Raw genomic sequence first — 18,424 nt, forward strand, 5'->3', positions numbered from 1 at the left:
AATTTAGTCAAGCGCCGAAATGAGATCGCCAGCATTTCAATCCAGCGCCTTCAAATGATATTTAAACCTAAAATATAGCAGTTTGCTATGTAATTTTTAAAATTCAGGTCTGTTCGCAGACCTTTATGAGACGGTTTAATATCTCATTTTTTTAGTCGCAGATTTTGCAATGAGAAATTTTAGTCCAAAGCCGAAAAGAGACGGCCAGCTTTTTAATCCAGCGCCTCCAGGATTATTCTAGCTGGCCGTCTCACAATTTTTTATTTGCTATTAAGTTGCAAAAAAGACGACAAATGATATTTAAACCTAAAATATAGCAGTTTGCTATGTAATTTTTAAAATTCAGGTCTGTTCACAGACCTATGAGACGGTTTAATATCTTTTAGTCCCAGATTTTGCAAGTGAAAAGGTGTAAGTCCAGAAGTAAACTGTCGTGATCAAAATTACACTCAAGCCGATTTTTAGCTGATGAGACTCATTAATTCTTTTTAATTAACGCGCGCGAGCCTCGCTCTTCGGCGCACAATGAGACAAAGTAAAAGTGCATGCAGGTCGTGGTTTATTTTGTTTGAATTTTTTGTCCAACTCTCCTCGGCGCACAAGACTCTATAAATGGATGCTGTGCACAGAGGGTAATTAAAATGCAGACAACGCCACGCACATGCACACACAATACTGTGCCGCTGATATATTATGTCTCTGCGCGCGGCTCTGACAACAAAAGGAAAGAAAACGCACTGCTTTATTTTCGTGTTGCAAGGACTGCACAACTGCTTCTCGCTCGCGCGCGCGTGCAAAATAAAAACTCTCGGGGAAAGTTAAATTGGCCTTATTTGGAAGCGAACGCAACCCTGCTTCTCTGCAATAGCGGGCAAAAACTTTGGAGAACGATCAGTTATGGACTTGGTATTAAGGGTTTTACTGGAAAGTTTAAAAAGATAATAAATAAATAAATAAAACATGTTTTATATTTAGATATTTAATTCAGTTAATTTTTATTGTAATATGTCTTTGCCCGTTATATAACGTTTAAAAAAATTATTGATATTAAATATTATTTATAATATAGAACCATAATAAAGTTTTCATGAATATTTTTTTGTGATTTTGATATTGACTGTATAATTAATTCATATCTGAATATCCAGTTTTTTTATTGGTATATAAAACTTCAAACGTCCTCTAGTCTTATTCAAAATAAAATCTTAAATTAATTACTGAGTTTTCCCCCTCATTGTGATCAGTTGACAATTAATTCTCATTTAAAAATTATAGTATCTATAAAATTGAAGATAAAAGAGTAATAAACTAAGTCAATTCTTTTCTGTCACATACGGAAATTACACCTTCTATATTATTAGTAATCTTTATTTTTTAGGACATTTCCAATAATTATTCATTTGCATATATTTATTATCCATAAAACTAAATTTCATTTGAAGTCCAACAACAATTTTTCAATTAACCATTACATAAACACAAAAAATTAAATAAAAACCCTTTCTAACATCCTTTATCCTAAAAATAAATTTTCGAATTAGTCTCTATCAATCTTTGAATTTTGCTCAAACTCGTATTCAAATGAAATCTGCCACCCCAGCAACCCTTGCAATAAATCTCATGGAAAAAATTCGATTGCTTCCAGAAGAAGTTCTTTTGTACCGATATAATGGGCAAAGTGCCGCCTTGTACTTACATTCATTAATCGGCAATTTTGCATTGAATGGGACAAGCGCGCGCGATTGGAGCAAAAAAGATCAGCGCAGAGACAAACAAAGGCTCGCCGGCAGGTGCGGCGTGTGCCTGTGGTCCGCGACTTGAGAAGAGGCTCCATGACGCAAAAAGCGGTCCAAATGAGCCTCAAACTCACTTACACACCTGCACATCAAATTCTGCCGCCGAAAGAAACAAAGGGCACAAATTTATGGATGCAGCAACGGCACAATCGAACGTGCACCGCATATTGAAATTTACATTCGGAAGAATGCGAATAAATAAATTTATGCTAATTTCGGAAATTGCCGACCACCTGGTATAGAACCTCATTGGGAATTTTCTTTTTCGTTTCAGCTGTCGTTTTTCACCTACTACACGGTCATCATGGGCGAGGTCAACCCTTCCGGGCCGGTGCCCATCGACAGCATTTTCATCTACAGGCCTGACAAGCGGGCGGAGGTGTGGAGGTTTCTTTTTTACATGGTTTTACATGCAGGGTAAGTTTCTACATGAAAATTTTATTGCACTGTTAAAAATTTCTAGTTCCCTCCCCCCTAAAAATTTAAACTTAAGCCTTTTGTAACCACAATTTTGTATTGCTTATCTTATGATGTTGTTGTACCCAGAAGGGTTAATAAATATGAATATAATTATATTGTAATAAATTTTCAGTTGAAATGAAAGCAATAATATCATTTTCATGTATTACTGAAATTAATCCTACCAAAAAAGTATTTAATAAAAATTAAAATCAAATTGGTCTTTTGAGAAACTGTTCAAAGGATTCCATGAAGAGGCTTAAATTATTATATTTTTATATCAAAAAATCCCTCATTATCAAATAATATACTGAAATAGAATAAAAATTTTGCAATTAATTATGGAGGGAGATATAAAATATTTATTTTGCCATTTTTTAATTTAATAGAAAATTAATTTGATTTTTTCTCATTCAGGTGGCTGCATTTGTTATTCAATCTGCTAGTCCAAGTTTTGGTGGGTCTGCCCCTGGAGATGGTCCATGGATCGCTTCGAATCGGAGTTGTCTACATGGCAGGGGTGCTAGCAGGGTCCTTGGGCACCTCAGTTTTCGACACTGACGTGTACCTGGTTGGGGCTTCTGGCGGAGTTTACGCACTCTTGGCGGCCCACCTCGCAAACGTCCTGTTGGTAAGGAATTTTCGTAAACTGGTTTTAACTGCTTTTGCTAAATTTGTATTCGCTTTGCAGAATTATAACAACATGGAGTTTGGGATAGTCAGACTGATAGGAATCTTTATTGTTGGTGAGTAATTGTTTAATTACTTTAAATTAAGGAAGTGGCCTCGGAGATTATAATTATTTTGCAAGATTTTAAATTACTTTATTAATCGTAATAATTTTATTGCCTTGGAGAAACACACAGTAAGCTAAATGTAGGCAACTTTAGCTACATCACTGTCACGCAGGTTGCATTTTGAGCCTGCAGTCAAAGGAATATCAGTTAAAATAATTTGCTATACAAATATTCATGTAAAGTTTCTAACATTGTTTTTAAAACAAAGATAAGAAAAATAACACATAATTAAAATTAACACATAAAAAAATATATTTTAGTTTAGCTTTCACCATTTTTTTCATTTATTTGGTATTTTAAAACATAATTATTAAATATAAAATTTTATTTTCATTTTTTCAACCAAATTATTTTACTGAAAAATTAATTTGGAAGCAAATTAAATTGATCGCTATGGTTTAAAAAAAAAGAACAGGATTTTTTTATAAATTGTGGCTTTGAGATTAATTATAGTTAGTAACTTATTTCAAGTAACATTTTCTTTGAGCGGGATAATTTTTTCAATCTTTCAATGGAAATATAAATTATTAAATACAATTTTATTCTTTATTTTTAGCGAGCGCTGACGTTGGTTTTGCAATCTACGACCGATACGCCTCGGAGCAGATGGGCCCGCCAGTCTCATACGTGGCTCACCTGACAGGGGCCCTCGCCGGGCTGACCATCGGGTTGTTGGTGCTGAAGAACTTTGAGCAGAAGCTGCACGAGCAACTCATGTGGTGGGTGGCGCTGGGCGTGTACGCCGCCTGCACCATTTTCGCCATCCTCTTCAACGTCTCCAATCCAGACTCGCCCTGATACCACGAGGGGCCCGGCCTGGTGCTGCTGCCCCCCTGATGGTGGCAGCATTGCGCCCTCGCAGACGCTGGGCCGCCCCCTCTTGTGCACCAAGACCCCTGAGAAGAACAAAAAACTGTCGAAAACTGCCGCAGCTAGTGAACCAAAGAAATGAAATTTCCTCCCCTGACGGACCTCCTTTTAGAAAGCAGGCAGGGGTGGACTTCTTGTTGGGGCGTGAGTGGATTTCGAGAGACTGCAGACAAATAATTGCAGTGCTGAGTGCGTCCATCAGTCCGCGAAGAGAAATAATTGTGATTTTATTTTAGAAACTTACTATATAATAAAATATTTGAGATGTGAACTGAAAAAACAAAAAATATGAAAAGATTGCAAACAAACCACTGAATGCTTTATGCTTAAGTATGGACTTATATCAATAATATGCTGTTGACATTTCTGTAGTTGTTCACTCATTAATTTTAAAATTTAATTTGTTGCTCTTATGATTTTTTTTTCGGCTTGGGAAACTGCCAATCTCTGCTGTATTCTAGAGAGGTGCTATTAAAGAAACTCTTCTGAACAAGTGTGTCCAATTCTAATAATAAATAATCATGTTAAAACTACGTTTTGGTAGATAAAATATGAAGGGGAAAATCACAGAACCTAAAGCGTCCATTTACAAACTGCCTGTAGAGTAAGAAGTAACTTTCAAACAGAAATGCATTAAGCTTCAGCCTACCTCAAAAACACGACATTATTAAAAATTATCAATTGACATCCTTTGATGCATCTCAAGTGCTGTTTGCTTTTTTTTAATAAGTTTCACGCTCTCCTCTGCTAGTCTCTAGATTAGCATGCTTTAAAAATGGCCTGTGTATGATTTCATCGTGTATTAACATTCAGCTGTATTTACTTGACAGATGTTTTACTTTGATTATTTTCTCCTGCAGTGAACTTATACTGCGCTGTCTTTTTATACAATTCTGTTTTGTTTCTTCATGTAGCTATGGTCGTGCTATATATTTCCTCACCTTGCCTATCAAATTGGCACTTGAAAAAATATGTATATTCTGTCTTGTATTTACAGTTGTAAATCAATATAAATTAAAATCCTATTGCATACAAAAGCATTGCCTTTTATTTCCACCAAAAATGTGATCCTTTTTATTCTGATTAATTAACGAACAATGAGCACATTGATACAAATTACAAAAGAAAATTTGAAACTTTTGGCATTTTTTCTGAGCCGACAATAGAAGATAAGATAGAAAAAATAGATTTTTTTTTTAATTTTTTTCGTACATATACAATTCAATACCTTGACAGGTGATGGATACTTTCTTTTATCAATATAATAAAGGGAATGTTTACGGTCAATAATTTTGAGGTTAAATTTAAAAAGGTCTAAAAAATGTGCAGAAATTAAAATCTCAAAGAGAAAAAAAAAATTAAAAAAGATACATTTTGAATATTTTGGTTGCTGTAAAGAAATTTCTACTTAGTAATTTTGAAAATCACATTTTACTCATTTAACACTAGATGGTGGATTTCAAACATTTACCTAATTCATTTTTTATATAAAAAAAATGCATCAGTCATGAAACTGTTATTCATTTTCATGGAATGATTTTTTTCCATTTTTTATGAGATTCAATTTTGAAAATAAAACAATTAGGTTTAGTTTGTACCTCAGGTCTTTTATTGCGGTGTCCAACGAGATTTTTAAAACCCCGCTGCGCGCAGCTTAGACACGACTTGAGTCGACCGTGAGAGTGTGTGGCGCTGCGTTTGCATCCCTCGTCGCAGGGAAATTGCAGCAGCACACTAAAGGCATTTTATGGCATTTGTTCATTGCGATCAGATTCAATCCATAAATAGGATTTACTATATTTGTGCCATACAGAGAGTGAGAATATTGAACTCTCACATTTGCAAACAGTATAACAGCTTCAAATGATGAGACAACTTTGAGGCAATGTTGCACCTTTCAAGTTATTAATGGGTTCTTTTTTACTTATCATCGGATGGTACATAATGCATAAATTTAAGATGAAGATAATTATGGTAGGTAATTTATGACAGAAGATTTCTAATTACACACAAATTCCAAATTATACGAAATATGATACAAAATTTTCCTAAAATTTATAAGCCTGGATCACAAAACTTCCGAATTTGGTCCCACCTACAAAGTACTGACGAGTCAAAAGTGAGAAATGCGCATCCCTCGATAAACTTTAGAGCGTTCAACAGTAAATAGAATATATTAATCCGCAGCGATTTTAATTTTGCTTACAATTATTACTCCGTGTGCTCTTGAGAGTAAAATTAATTACACATGGACTTACACCTGTAATTACAACGTAATATCACTTTGTTCACTAAATCGCAAAATCTTACTTCTTGTATTTACGTAAAATCCACCACTAACACCACTTAAATTTTTCGCTAATCTATAATTTCTCATTTGATCGATTCCAATCTCCAGCGACTAAAATTTCATTCAATTTTGGGCGTCCAAGTGCGTGTTTTTTTTTTTTTGTTACGAAGTAAATTTGTTTAATTAAAGTCGAGTGTTGTTATACTTTTGCAGGAATTCAGGCACGAGTTTCCAAGTCTCGTTGGCAGCTTGAGTTGTTATTTTCCTCCAGGTGTTCGACCTCGATGTCCTCGTCATTGTTGGCTTCACACGAAGACTCGCCATCCACAAAACTGCAAAAGAGTTCCAATTAGGCACTTATTAAATTAAAAATTTAATGTGTACTGAATTCACTGATGCCATTGTCATTTTCAGAATAATTGAATTCTATAGATCTCTACAGCCACCAAAAAACATAAATTAATTTTTATTAGGAATACCGAACTTTAAAATCTTGAACAAGTATTTAATGATTGATTTTATTAAAATGTGCGTATATTTGATTAAAATTCATTCATTTGTAAGAAACATAAAAATAAATATTAAATAAGTAAATTACATAAATAAATAAATAAAAATCATATTCTTAACAAAAAAGAAAGACATAATAATGGCAATTATTTATTATGCATTTTTTTTAAATAATAAAACAAAAACTTGAACTTAAGATTGGTTTTTAAATAATAATCAGCCATCTTTCTCTTTAAATACCCAGTCTTCACTTAACGACCCATAAAAATCAAAGCCAAACAAGATTAAGCAAGTGTCCTTTGCAGCAGATTGCTTATCGCGCGTCAGTGCTTCTTTCTTATGCGTGTGATTTGACTGATAATATAATTCGGAGCCTCTTTCTAGCCGAGACAATGGTGCACGGCTGGTGGCGTTAAACAAATTAGAACTGGGATATTAATTACGTGTAAGGTTTTTCCTCGCCGCGCATGTCGCAGATGACGTTGGTTAAGGCCATAATATAGTTCTTGGCCAGGGTCAGAGTCTCAATTTTGGACAGCTTGCGCTCCATCTTGACGTGCGGGATCACCTCGCGTAATTGCTGAAAATTAAGAGTAAAATAAATTTAAGGAACAAATGAAAACTGGTATTTATAAATTAAATGTTCTGTAACAACATCTTATGAAATAGGATTAATTAAAGCACTAAAATGTAATCATAATTATTTTTGCCGAGTTATTTCTAAAGGTTCAGCTCTGTTAATTGTAAATCCTGCATCAATTAAAATAAATATTCAATTTAACTCCAAAATGAAGTTTTTTAAATTAAATACCTCCCCCCATAAAAACCCCTTAAAATGCTTCAAGAAATTCTGTATTCGTAGGTTTTAACCATTTTAGCATAAATAAATTTAAAACGCCCTCTATAAATAATAACAATGTATTTAGACGATTTTCAAATCCTAAAAAGGGGAACTTTTTAACATAATTTGCGACCTAAATATGAGCAAAACTGGGTCGCAACTTTTGACACGTGGGCCTTTACACGGTGCTACAATTTAGTGCAGCCACCGACTGAGTGCTGAATGCAGTGAGCAGGAACGCTCGCGTCATGTGTCAAGGACAATGCGAGAACCAAAACACGTCTCTAATCACGTGCACCGCAGTTTGAAAACGGAAAAAAACACCAACGACGTCATTAAGTGTGTTTTGTTTCCTCGTGTCAATCCACTTAACGAACAATTTACAATTAGTGTAATTTCGTTTCAAGATTTTAATAATATAAAAATTTATTTCTTACTAAGTATAATAAACTTTCAAAAGTTTTTTACTTTCTTAATTCACAAATTTCATTCTCTCAGGTGTTCAACTATTTAATTTGATTTTTATTTTTAATTTTAAAATAAAAAAGCTTTTGTAGTTTTTGTACCTCAAAGGCATCGTTGAGACTGTGCATGCGCATCCTTTCGCGCTCGTTGCTTTCCAAGCGACGCAGATTGCGCTCCCTTGCCGAAACTCTACGCTTGCCCTTTTTCTGCGCTGCGTTCGCGCTGAGCATGGGAGTCGCCTGGTAAGAGGGACTCAACCTGCGCGCAGTCCGTTTCCTTTTGCCGCGTCCGCAACTCTCGCCGTCGCTGCTCGATTCCTCGGAACCTGAAAATCCAACCAAAATCAGAACAAATTCCGGCGTTGATATCACCAAAATGTAGAAGAAAGCAGCAGTTTTAGTTTTAAGATATTTGCAAATTTTATAATTGTGTCTTAACTATTTTTTTTTTTTATTTCTGCATTTTTCTAATAGGTGATTTTTTTAAGAGTCGTTCTTTTGCAATTTCCATTATCAAGCACAAAAATGAGCGATTGATAATTTTTTACTTACTTTAATCTTTTGTTCTATTAATTTATTATTTGTGTAAGAAAAAGTTGAGATTGAAGACTTTTCAAAGAAATGAAGATTTTTTTATTAAAACTGGAATTTTTCCTTTTCTTGCAGTGAAAATTTTGGGGGAATAAATTATTACTCGCTCTAAAAATTTTAACAATTAATTTGAAAACTTGTTGCTTTTCAACTAACAAAAAATATTCATAATTTCAATTTTAATTTATTAATTTATTTTAATTAATTGATTTTTAAACATTTTGTGCTGGTATTTTGCAAAAGAATGACTCCCTAATTTTTGTATATTCAAAATTTTATTATTTACTGTTTGTACCGTTGGGACGTTTAGTGTCCTCCGAGGGCTCCGAGTTGTCCAGCAGCTCGACCTCCACGTCTTCAGAGTCCTGCCAGTAGGTTGGCCTGTTGCTGGCCTGGCCCCAGTCTGCTTCCTCCTCCTCACTGACCGCCGGGGGCCGACTCACGCCCCCGGAGCGCATCTTCTCAGCTCACGCAGACTGCGAACACAAATTCACCAACGTATAATTTCAAGTAGCAAAAATGAGGCGGCATAATCAAAAATGTAAACAGACCCGCGGCGATAAATAGAAAAAACTGGATTTTCGTCGCAACCTATTTCCCGTCAACTAGACAAGCCGTTTAATTAAATTATTGCCAAAGGCTCTTCAAACGATGAATGTTATTTTGTATTTAACAAAAACAGCAAAGGTCAACGTACCCTTGAATTGATTTTCTAAACTGGGCTGAATTTGAAAATATTCTCTTTATAATGCACGTGTCTGCATTTTTTTTTATTTTACTTTCCGACTCATCATAAAATCCAGTTTGCTTTTTTGCAATTAAGCGCATGCAAATGCTTCCCCGAGTCTTATCTTTCTGACTCTCTCGCCAGAATTCCGCTGCAATAACAATAATATTGATATGTACAGGGGGACGAGTATATTATGTACTCTCGCCGCGGTTTGTGTAATAATAATTCCAAACACAAGAAGCACACCGGTAATTATCTTCTGCCTGGCGGTCGTAAATATTTTGAAAAGAAAGTCCAATTAGACGAGAGATGGAATTTTTATTGTGACGCCGCGAGTACATTGTTTGCGGCGGCCGATCTCGCTCTCTCAAGAGTTTTAGAAATTTTTCGCTCGCTTCTGCGGAGAAAGACTATCAAAATTTTTTCAATCAATCACCGCAGATTAGATTGACAAAGAAACGCAATAAGTTGGCAATTCCACGTTTGATTTTTTTAAGGGCCCAGTGATATTGAATCTCAATATTTTAATTCTTTACTCTTGTCATTCTGCTGGCGTCGCACTATCTCTATCAAATGTTATGCAACTGAAAAACTCTTTGTGCTCGATATGCACGACTTTTTAATCAGCAGCTCTCACCTTGAAAATATCTGTGTCGCTGAGGACAGTTTTTGCAAGATAAACTTTAAGATGAACAATAAACAGTATATCAGAAATTTGCAGACGTAAAATTAATTTATAATAAGCATATACAAAATTTGGGCTCAAGAGAAAGTAGATTAAATTACTGGCAATAAAAAAATAATTATGTATGCTCTGTGATACAGAGTCATTTGAGTAGGGCTTCAAAATTTTAGTCGATCAAGTACTTTTCTCCTGCTTATTTTCAAAATTATCAATTATTATCAAGATTATATCTCAACATTGGGCAGATGAGGAGAGATATCACTGATCAAAAATAACAAAAAATTTAGAAAGAAAAATTGTAAAATCATCTTCAGTTGCAATCTTTTGCACTTTTCTGTGATTTCATTTAACTTTCAAGACCAAATTAGATTTAAAAATAAGCAAAATTAAATTGTGAAAATATTTTTTTTTTTTTTAATGACTCTAGAAACTCAATAGTTTTTTATCTTGATAATAAAATTTAGTGAAACCTTTGATATCAACCAAATCAGCTGAAAAACGAAGCAAATTGTCTAAAAAAAAAATCATCAGATGAACTTAAATAATTGTCAAAATACAAAAGAATGATATCAATTCTAAATAATAATAATAATTCAGTATTCATAGTTCACAATTAACTTTAAGAAAATCAAGATTATGAAACAAAAGTCCTCTCCAAATGCACCAAAAATTTGTTCTTCAATTCATAAATGTGTTTTCCAATCCTAAACATAAGAATTTTTTTTATCAGCGATGACCAGTTTTTAAAATTATAAGAAAAAACTGGCACCTCTTCAAAAAAAAAAAGTAAAGCGCTTGTAATCTAATACACTAAGTAAAACTGGCCGTTTGACTTTTCCACTATCTATATTGCTTGCTGTGTCGCAGCAAGACAGGCGAGGCGAGTAAAATTTGATTACAGGTGACAGCTGTGAGGAAGGAAAGGAGAAAAGTGCCGAACGCACGTGTTGATAATAATAAAATATTATAGAAAAGTTCTCGCCTGGCTAGGCTGGTGTCGGGTCACGCAGGGCGTTTTCCTGCTAAAACCAACACCATTCCCCTCTTTGCCAATGCGTTTGAATAGACAAAAGAAAGAAGAAGAGGAACAGGATTGGCGAAAATAAAAGCGTCAAAATTAGGGCAAGGCACTTATTTTTTTGGCAGAAAAGCTGCAGCGTCGACACCGGATGTGGGCTTGGATTCAAACCACAGTAATTTTATGTAATTTAATTTTGAAATTGGCCGGCAGCACATCGGTGCACAGAGACAACTTTCACCCTTTGAGCTCCAACGGTCTGTGCGTTGTCTGCGAAAAAAAAACGGCACACCTGAATTAAAGTGATGCGGTGGGGGGAACTACATGGAAATGATCGATCATTTTCATGAAATTAGTTTATTGCAGAACCTTAAGGATATTGAGAGGAAAAGGCAGAGATTGAGAGAAATCACATTAATTCTAGTCATAATTGTTCCAGTAAATATTTGTTTTTAATTAATATTATTTATTATTTAAAATATTCATGCATTTAATTTTCATTTAAATCTAAAATAATTAAAATAAAATGAATTTGCCATTTTTCTTTATTAAAATGTTATTGAAATTTTTTTAAAGAAGTTATACGTAGGAATTTATACAAACTGTAGCATTATGCATCTATTTATAAATTATATAGTTTGCTTCTTCAGCTTCTTGTAATGATGGTAAGAAAATGAAGAATTTGCTCAATTTGCTGTTGGAGTATATTGTTGCCATTCAATTATTTCAATTATAGCATCAATAAATTTTATATCAAATTTAAATAATAATCCAAACAATTTGAAAATTTATTTGTTGCAAAGATTTAATAAGAAATATTTCATTTTTTCTGAACATTTTTGTTTATAAATTTGCAAGAATTTCAAGAAAACTTTCTATTTTTTCAAAGTATCATAGAAGTCATGGAGTGCTAAAATATGGTGATCAGCACGCTTGGCCGCGTGAGGTATTTTAGTGCGAACACCCACCAGTGTCAAAAGTCAAATAAAAGCAATAATCCCGTTGGAAAAGCCAAACTTTTATTGCACGTTTAGAGATCACACGGCGGCGATACGAAAAGAAGAAAGAAAGAATCATACATGAAATTTGCACGCGCGTCCAAGTTTGTTTTCTTTTTCGGCACACTCTCGACTTTGTTGTGCCAGGGTCAAAGGTCAACGAGCCTGTCTGCCGGCAAAGAGAAGGAGAGAGTGAAGGCGGCCGCGGGCCAGGGCTGGGCACCTTTGATTTATAGTAAGTGGGCCGCGCCATAACAAACGCACTCCATCTCATGAACATATTTTTTGTACATGAGGTGTATGAATTTATGACCGAGCGGTGCATGAATATGCTTTTATTGCCAAACTTCTTCGCGGCCGACGGACTCGAGATTCAATTTCACGATTGGATTGTAAATTGTTTAATTTATGCGTGCTGTAAAATAATTAAATGTTGCAAATGAGAGGCAAATTTTTCAACGTCGTGGGTCTTAAAGACTTCGCTGACAGCATAGCCGGATTCAAAGTGCTCTGTACTTAAGTATCCTTGAAATTGTAAAACAATTTTTTATAATAGACTCGGGTATTATTTCACTCTAACAATCTAATTTTTTTATTCACTGAATTGGAAAAACAGAAGATGAAAGCAAAAAACAGGAAAGACAATAAACGCCAATCTAAAAAAAGTCATAAGCCGACTTAAATTTTTTTTTTAATTATTTAAACCGAAGTGCACATGAAATTTTCGGAAGATTTATAGCAATACCAAATTAGTAAGACATTTTTTTTTTATCGAGAACCGATTTTTTAATTCAATGGATTGGAAAATGTCAAGAATTGAGTGTAATGTTTTATTTTATGCTAAATAATTCTGATTTGTACGCACTCGTGTAATTATGACAATTTTATTAGCACGCCGATCGTCGGCTAATTGATTTACTGTGTCATTTCAACAGCAGCTAATAACACGGCGGAGCATTAAATTAAAGCAGTACACCACTCGCGGCTAACGTGAAATATATAACAGTCGGATAAGCCGGAGGAATTTTCCTCATTTCACACCGACAAGCAAATAAACGAGAGCGCGGCGATTAATTAAATATAAAGCGCGGAATAACAACTTGACGTGTTATCCTCCCACTGTGCACACGCGGGTAGTCAATCGCAGCGTCTCCTTTTATTGCTTTTCATGCACCAAGGATATTATTAAATTGCTCGTTAAATCCACCATGCAGTAATTATTAGGTTGCGAGAGCATCTATTACCTGGTGATTGTTTAACTGGAGAATCGTTAAAGCGGAGCGCAGATAGAGTTGTTTGCGGAGATTATAAAAATTTAAAATTATACCATCTTGAATAGGATTTAAAAAAAATCGTTATAGAATGGATTGGGTTCCATAAAATTATGTCCTCAAGCAGTATTACCAAATCTCAAATCTATCAACTGTCAACAGAAGTTGTAAATCTTAATTTAAAAAAAAAAATCAAACCGACGGTAATTGGGGTTAATTTTTTTACACCAAAGTGTACTTTCCCATAATTTTGATAATTACTTATGTAAATTTAGATTTCAAACAATTACGAAATATTTCTATTTCAACTTAATTAAAGCCATTAAAGAGATATAGAGTTGATTTTAAAAATTCTTGATTTTCATTGATTTAAATAGGGCAGACTTTGAGAGAGAAAATAATATTTTAAATAATTCTCAGTGATAATAAAGACAGTGATAATTGATATTATCAATTATTATTATAATAATTATTAAAAAGGTTTATTTTAGATTAATTAAAGGTATCCTGTGTTGCCTCAACCGATATGAGCTCTAAAAATGATCAATGTTTTTTAACTTTTGAGGTACTTAAAATAATCGTTCAAAATTCCGATTAAAAAACAATTTGAATAATTTCAAATTTATGAATAATGCAGCTGGCAGTGCATTAAAATTCCTTTCCTTGTGCAGCTGCAATTATTTTCACCATTATCTCCGCAGCACTTGAGTTGCACTTCCAGCAGCAAATTCCCCGAGCGTGTTTAAATAAAGACGGAATTCCAACTTGTCACTCGGGAATGCACAGAATCCGAGAATAATCAAATCTTTTTCACTGCACAGAGCGCTTTTTTCTCTCTCGAGATCGAACGCTCGAACGCAGGTGCAGTCACTGCATGACTCATTATTGCAAGAACAATACTTTTCCAAGGCACGAAAGCTGATCAGAATCCCAAGTGTTTGCGTGTGAGAGCGAATCGAACGACCTTGCCAACACTCGGTACCGAGCTTTGGCCAAAATCTAAAAATCTTTGCGGCCAAATCGTCTCGTTCAAGTTCAACGATCGCGATGTGTTTTTGGCCGCAAATCCGTCTGGTTCTTCGGAATCCCTTCTTGTTGAGATTGATGGGGTTGAAAGGAGCTGAAAATCGGTGTGGGAATAAAATATCTATCGCTGCTGGCTTGCAACGGTCGCTACGTTATTTGCATAAATTGTTAACCCGCTCATCCATAATGCATAAATCAATTGGAAACGAAAATAATTTCATTTTTCCCGTCGAGCTTGATTGCGCTCGTTTTCCACAAACTGCCGGTTTTTAGCTGAAAATAAATGTGTACGGAAAATATTTTTTTATGGTTTAAAAAAAGCAGAGGGCAATTGAATAAAAATTATGACTCGGCTGTCATGCGGAAACCTGTTTGCGGCTCAAATCCGATCATTTACTATGCGTACAAATAATGGATATATATGTATGCAAATTCAGAGCGATTACCGATTTGCTCAGAAGCAAGTTTTATTGAAGATTTAACGACCCTAATATGCATAGCAGCTCGTCATTGAGTTTTTTTTAATCGCTTTTTGAATCTTGAAATTCACTTTGACATCAGATTAAAGCAACTGTTTATTTTAAAAGAAATTGTACTTCAAATTACTTTAATTTTATATGTATAATGGGTATTTTATGCTCAAAAATTAACATTAAATAAAAAAATCCTGATATTGAGTTTCTTCTTTTAAATTCAAAAGTACAAAAAATTTCACGACTTTAATAGAAAAAAAATTAAATACGAAACAAAGGGTTATACCGCAATTCTTTCATCAATGCCTCGCCTTTTCCTGAGTTAATTTTTTTACTGTCGATACATTTAATTAATATGATCAAATACAAATAAAGTTTTAAAACAAAAACGCTCTGTTTATATATTTGAAATTGAAGCGGATTTTTTTGGAATTTTTAAAAATTTTCAATCAGAAAATGAACAAAACTTTAAGTGAAGCAAACGAGTCTCATGTTGGTAAGCATAAAACCTCTTAATTTGGAGTCCCTCACTTTTTTTGTTCTCTCAACAATTAAATTTAATGTGAGCCTCGTCATCGGTTCTACAGAAAAGGCTTGAAGTACCACTTTTATCCAACGATCTCGCTCTGTCGATTCTGATCGCAATCAATCAGCGACCTTCATTATCTAGAGAATCAACACCAGATCTCTATCGATCAATCGTTTTATATTTTCTTTCTTTAATTGGCCTTTTTGATATTCAAATTGCGTCTCGTCTGCGGAACACTTAAGTAAAATATACGCATTGAAATGGGGGAAAAAATTAATTGGCGTCGTTTATTTGAAGAGATGCATTTTTTCACAGAGAGCAGCCGCGAGCAACATACAAATAAATAATTATGCCATTATCTCGGCGCAGTTTGATTGGCGTGTTTTGTGTACGCGGTGGAGTGTGTGTTTTATTATTGAGCGCGACTGGTTATCTACCAACAAGGGGCATGTAACAGGTGTGCCGAGTGCATATAAATGAACACACACACTCTCACGCATGTGAATGTGTCACTGCACACGTAATTATGCGAGAGCTGCTTGTTTGTAATGCGACTCTTTCTTATATATGATACTTTTACTGCCCGCTTCATAACAAATCATCACGTGTGCGCCGCCGACTTTGATGCTGATTTATGGGCAGCAGTCGGCGACGATAATCGGCCAATGACTTGCGCTTCCTCACTTGACTGCTGTAATCGCACGTTATACCATGTCGCTTAATAAGAGCTTATAAACGGGTTTTATTACAAATTTAATGTACAATTCAATTTTTTTTTAATTATTATCACTTTTAATCTTTTTTTATTAATAAATCTGTCCATTAATTAAATTGCACAAAAGTTTAAAATGATAATACTTTACGTTGATCATTAAATTTATTTTTAGCTGAAGATATCTATAATTCTAGTGTGTATAATTATAATTAGTTTATTTTTGATTACTAAAATTCCACAAAAAGAAAACCCCAATTTTAATTACCTTCGAAGAATCGGAAGAATTGTGTGTGAAGGCTTACACAATAAATTTGATGACTTTAATAAAAGGTGTTTGAAAGAGGATGCATTAATAGCACACGAAAATAAATATGTTTTTACATTTCTTTAAGTACATATTATTTTTAAAAGTTACTTTAACAAAAATTAAATTTAATAAAATTAATTATTTTAATTTTTAAATATAAACCAAGTATATATATTTTTTTCAAGTTTTTTTAAATAAATTAATAATTAAACACTATCATCAATTAAAATTTCCTGTTTTTTTCCCCTAAATGCAAGACTATGCAATTTTTCTTATTATTTTTTTTTTTTTTATAAATTATGTTAAACAGCATCAGTAGTTTTAGAAATTGTTACCGATTATCAATATCATCATTTCTCCTTAGACAACTGATATATCAAAATTCAAGTTAATAGTTTAATCATATAAATAAATTAAGCGATAAAAAATTATGAAATTGATCATTTTCTTGTAAAATAATATGTAACAAACCAGGTTTGAGCAAGCTCGTATTGCGTTTTTTTTCTACGCCTCAAAAACCATTTTAAAAAATCCTTTCTTGCCACATCCGGGAGAACTGCCCGTCAACCTCGGCGAGAGACAGCGCAGTTCTTAGCATTTCGTAAGGTCCCATACGCAGAAATCAACTTGGTTCTTGATGGGATAAAGAATTAAATTGAAACACGTGCTCGTTCGTCCTTAGCGCGGAGGGATTAACTGCTCGAGAAAAGATCGAACCAAAGATAGCCGGCTAAAAAATGTGGAGCGAATTTGCATAATACGTTCGTAGAAGTCGAGTGTGATTAGCATTCCGCCCAACTAAGTGAATATTCTATGTTTTAATACTACAAGCCTCTCTATATCCAGTTATGATTAATCGCTAATGGATGCTGCTGCTTTTTGAATGATTTTCCTAGCTGCGCCACAGGTGTCCGAACGCGGTCACCCAAGTTGCAGGAGGCGATGACCTACTGCTTGGGCGAAACCGGCTGCCAACTCCTCCGCCCTCGTTGGCCGTCGAATCGCACGCGATTGGAATAGCAATGGGCGGGCAAGGCCAGGCAAGGCTGAATTGCACCCCGTCTTGCCAAATTCGCAATAAAAATTTGTACTGCGCGCGAGTTCAACAGACAGAAGAGTCAACAACCATTTCAACTGCCAGACACGCGTGGGCTGGGAATATCCACAAATTTGGAGCATAAAATTTGTTATAAAATTAAATTAATATTTTGTTTAGCTGTAGCCAAATTATTAAAGTTCATAATAAAAAAATATCAATTAAATTAAGCTTTTGTACTTTATTTCACAAAGAATTTTTTTAAAGGAAATAAATGCTGTTTTAATTTTTTTAATGCAAATATGGTGGACGTGAACTAAGATTTAGAAACACAGAATAAAAATTTTGTATCCTCTTACATTAATAAATTAATTATAAACATCTACAAATCAAAGTAATGCATTTTTGAAATATGTACATTAAAATAATCTGTCGTTGAAAGTAAAAAATGAAAAATAAATAAATAACAAAAGTCTGAGAACTCTGTAAAATAAAATTATAAAAATTAGCCTTTGAATCATAATAAAATTGATTCATTAGAAAAAAATTTGTGTTTATAATGTTTAATGTTCTACAAGCTCTCATGTATATGTCTGGCTTTTATCTCTCTTGTTGTTCTAATTTAACTGCTCTTTTCGTGTGAATTTGGTAACTGTATATCCGCAAAAGTGAACAGACTGGCCGAGTGAGCGGGACAACTTCAACCTGCTCTGCTCGCGGATATTCGCACGCACCAAATAAGTCCGGAACCCTTTTGCTTTTGTCTGTCCTTTTACGATCAAATAATTAATTTGTCGGCCGAAAACGAACCAGTTTTTCTTCTCAAAGGGTGCTACATTTTTTTTTATTCCCAAGGCTGATATGAACCAATTTATTAGATGAAGAAAATGTCGCGCCTAAAAATACGCAGACCTGTAATGGATGTAATACATACTGGAAATTAATACAACCGGAGCATAGAGGGGATCCTCTTTTTTACTTTTATTACCAGCATTGCTGGTAACCTTGGGCGATTTTT

General features: G+C 34.2%; 2 protein-coding genes across 4 annotated transcripts in view; one reads left to right on the top strand and one right to left on the bottom strand.

Moving 5' to 3' along the window:
* Positions 1-5,129, top strand: part of LOC132193736 (rhomboid-related protein 2) — a 58,940-nt gene extending 53,811 nt beyond the window's left edge. The window contains exons 7-10 of the mRNA XM_059614592.1: positions 2,071-2,213; positions 2,673-2,886; positions 2,947-3,001; positions 3,609-5,129. Coding sequence (XP_059470575.1) covers positions 2,071-2,213; positions 2,673-2,886; positions 2,947-3,001; positions 3,609-3,850 — 654 coding nt within the window. The 3' untranslated portion in view covers positions 3,851-5,129. The remainder of the gene's footprint in view (positions 1-2,070; positions 2,214-2,672; positions 2,887-2,946; positions 3,002-3,608) is intronic.
* A 1,231-nt stretch (positions 5,130-6,360) lies between these two features.
* LOC132193737 (protein dimmed) overlaps positions 6,361-18,424 on the bottom strand; it is a 75,705-nt gene continuing 63,641 nt past the window's right edge. For 2 of the 3 annotated variants that reach the window (XM_059614594.1, XM_059614593.1), the window contains exons 2-5: positions 8,905-9,094; positions 8,130-8,353; positions 7,166-7,302; positions 6,361-6,544 (exon numbers count right to left, since the gene is read on the bottom strand). In XM_059614594.1, the coding sequence (XP_059470577.1) occupies positions 6,430-6,544; positions 7,166-7,302; positions 8,130-8,353; positions 8,905-9,076 (648 nt within the window). In that variant the 5' untranslated portion in view covers positions 9,077-9,094 and the 3' untranslated portion in view covers positions 6,361-6,429. The remainder of the gene's footprint in view (positions 6,545-7,165; positions 7,303-8,129; positions 8,354-8,904; positions 9,095-18,424) is intronic. The other variant, XM_059614595.1, reaches the window with a different exon arrangement.

This window comes from Neocloeon triangulifer, unplaced genomic scaffold, assembly GCF_031216515.1.
Source record: "Neocloeon triangulifer isolate White Clay Creek 2 clone unplaced genomic scaffold, ASM3121651v1 ptg000004l, whole genome shotgun sequence".
Classification (NCBI taxonomy): domain Eukaryota; kingdom Metazoa; phylum Arthropoda; class Insecta; order Ephemeroptera; family Baetidae; genus Neocloeon; species Neocloeon triangulifer.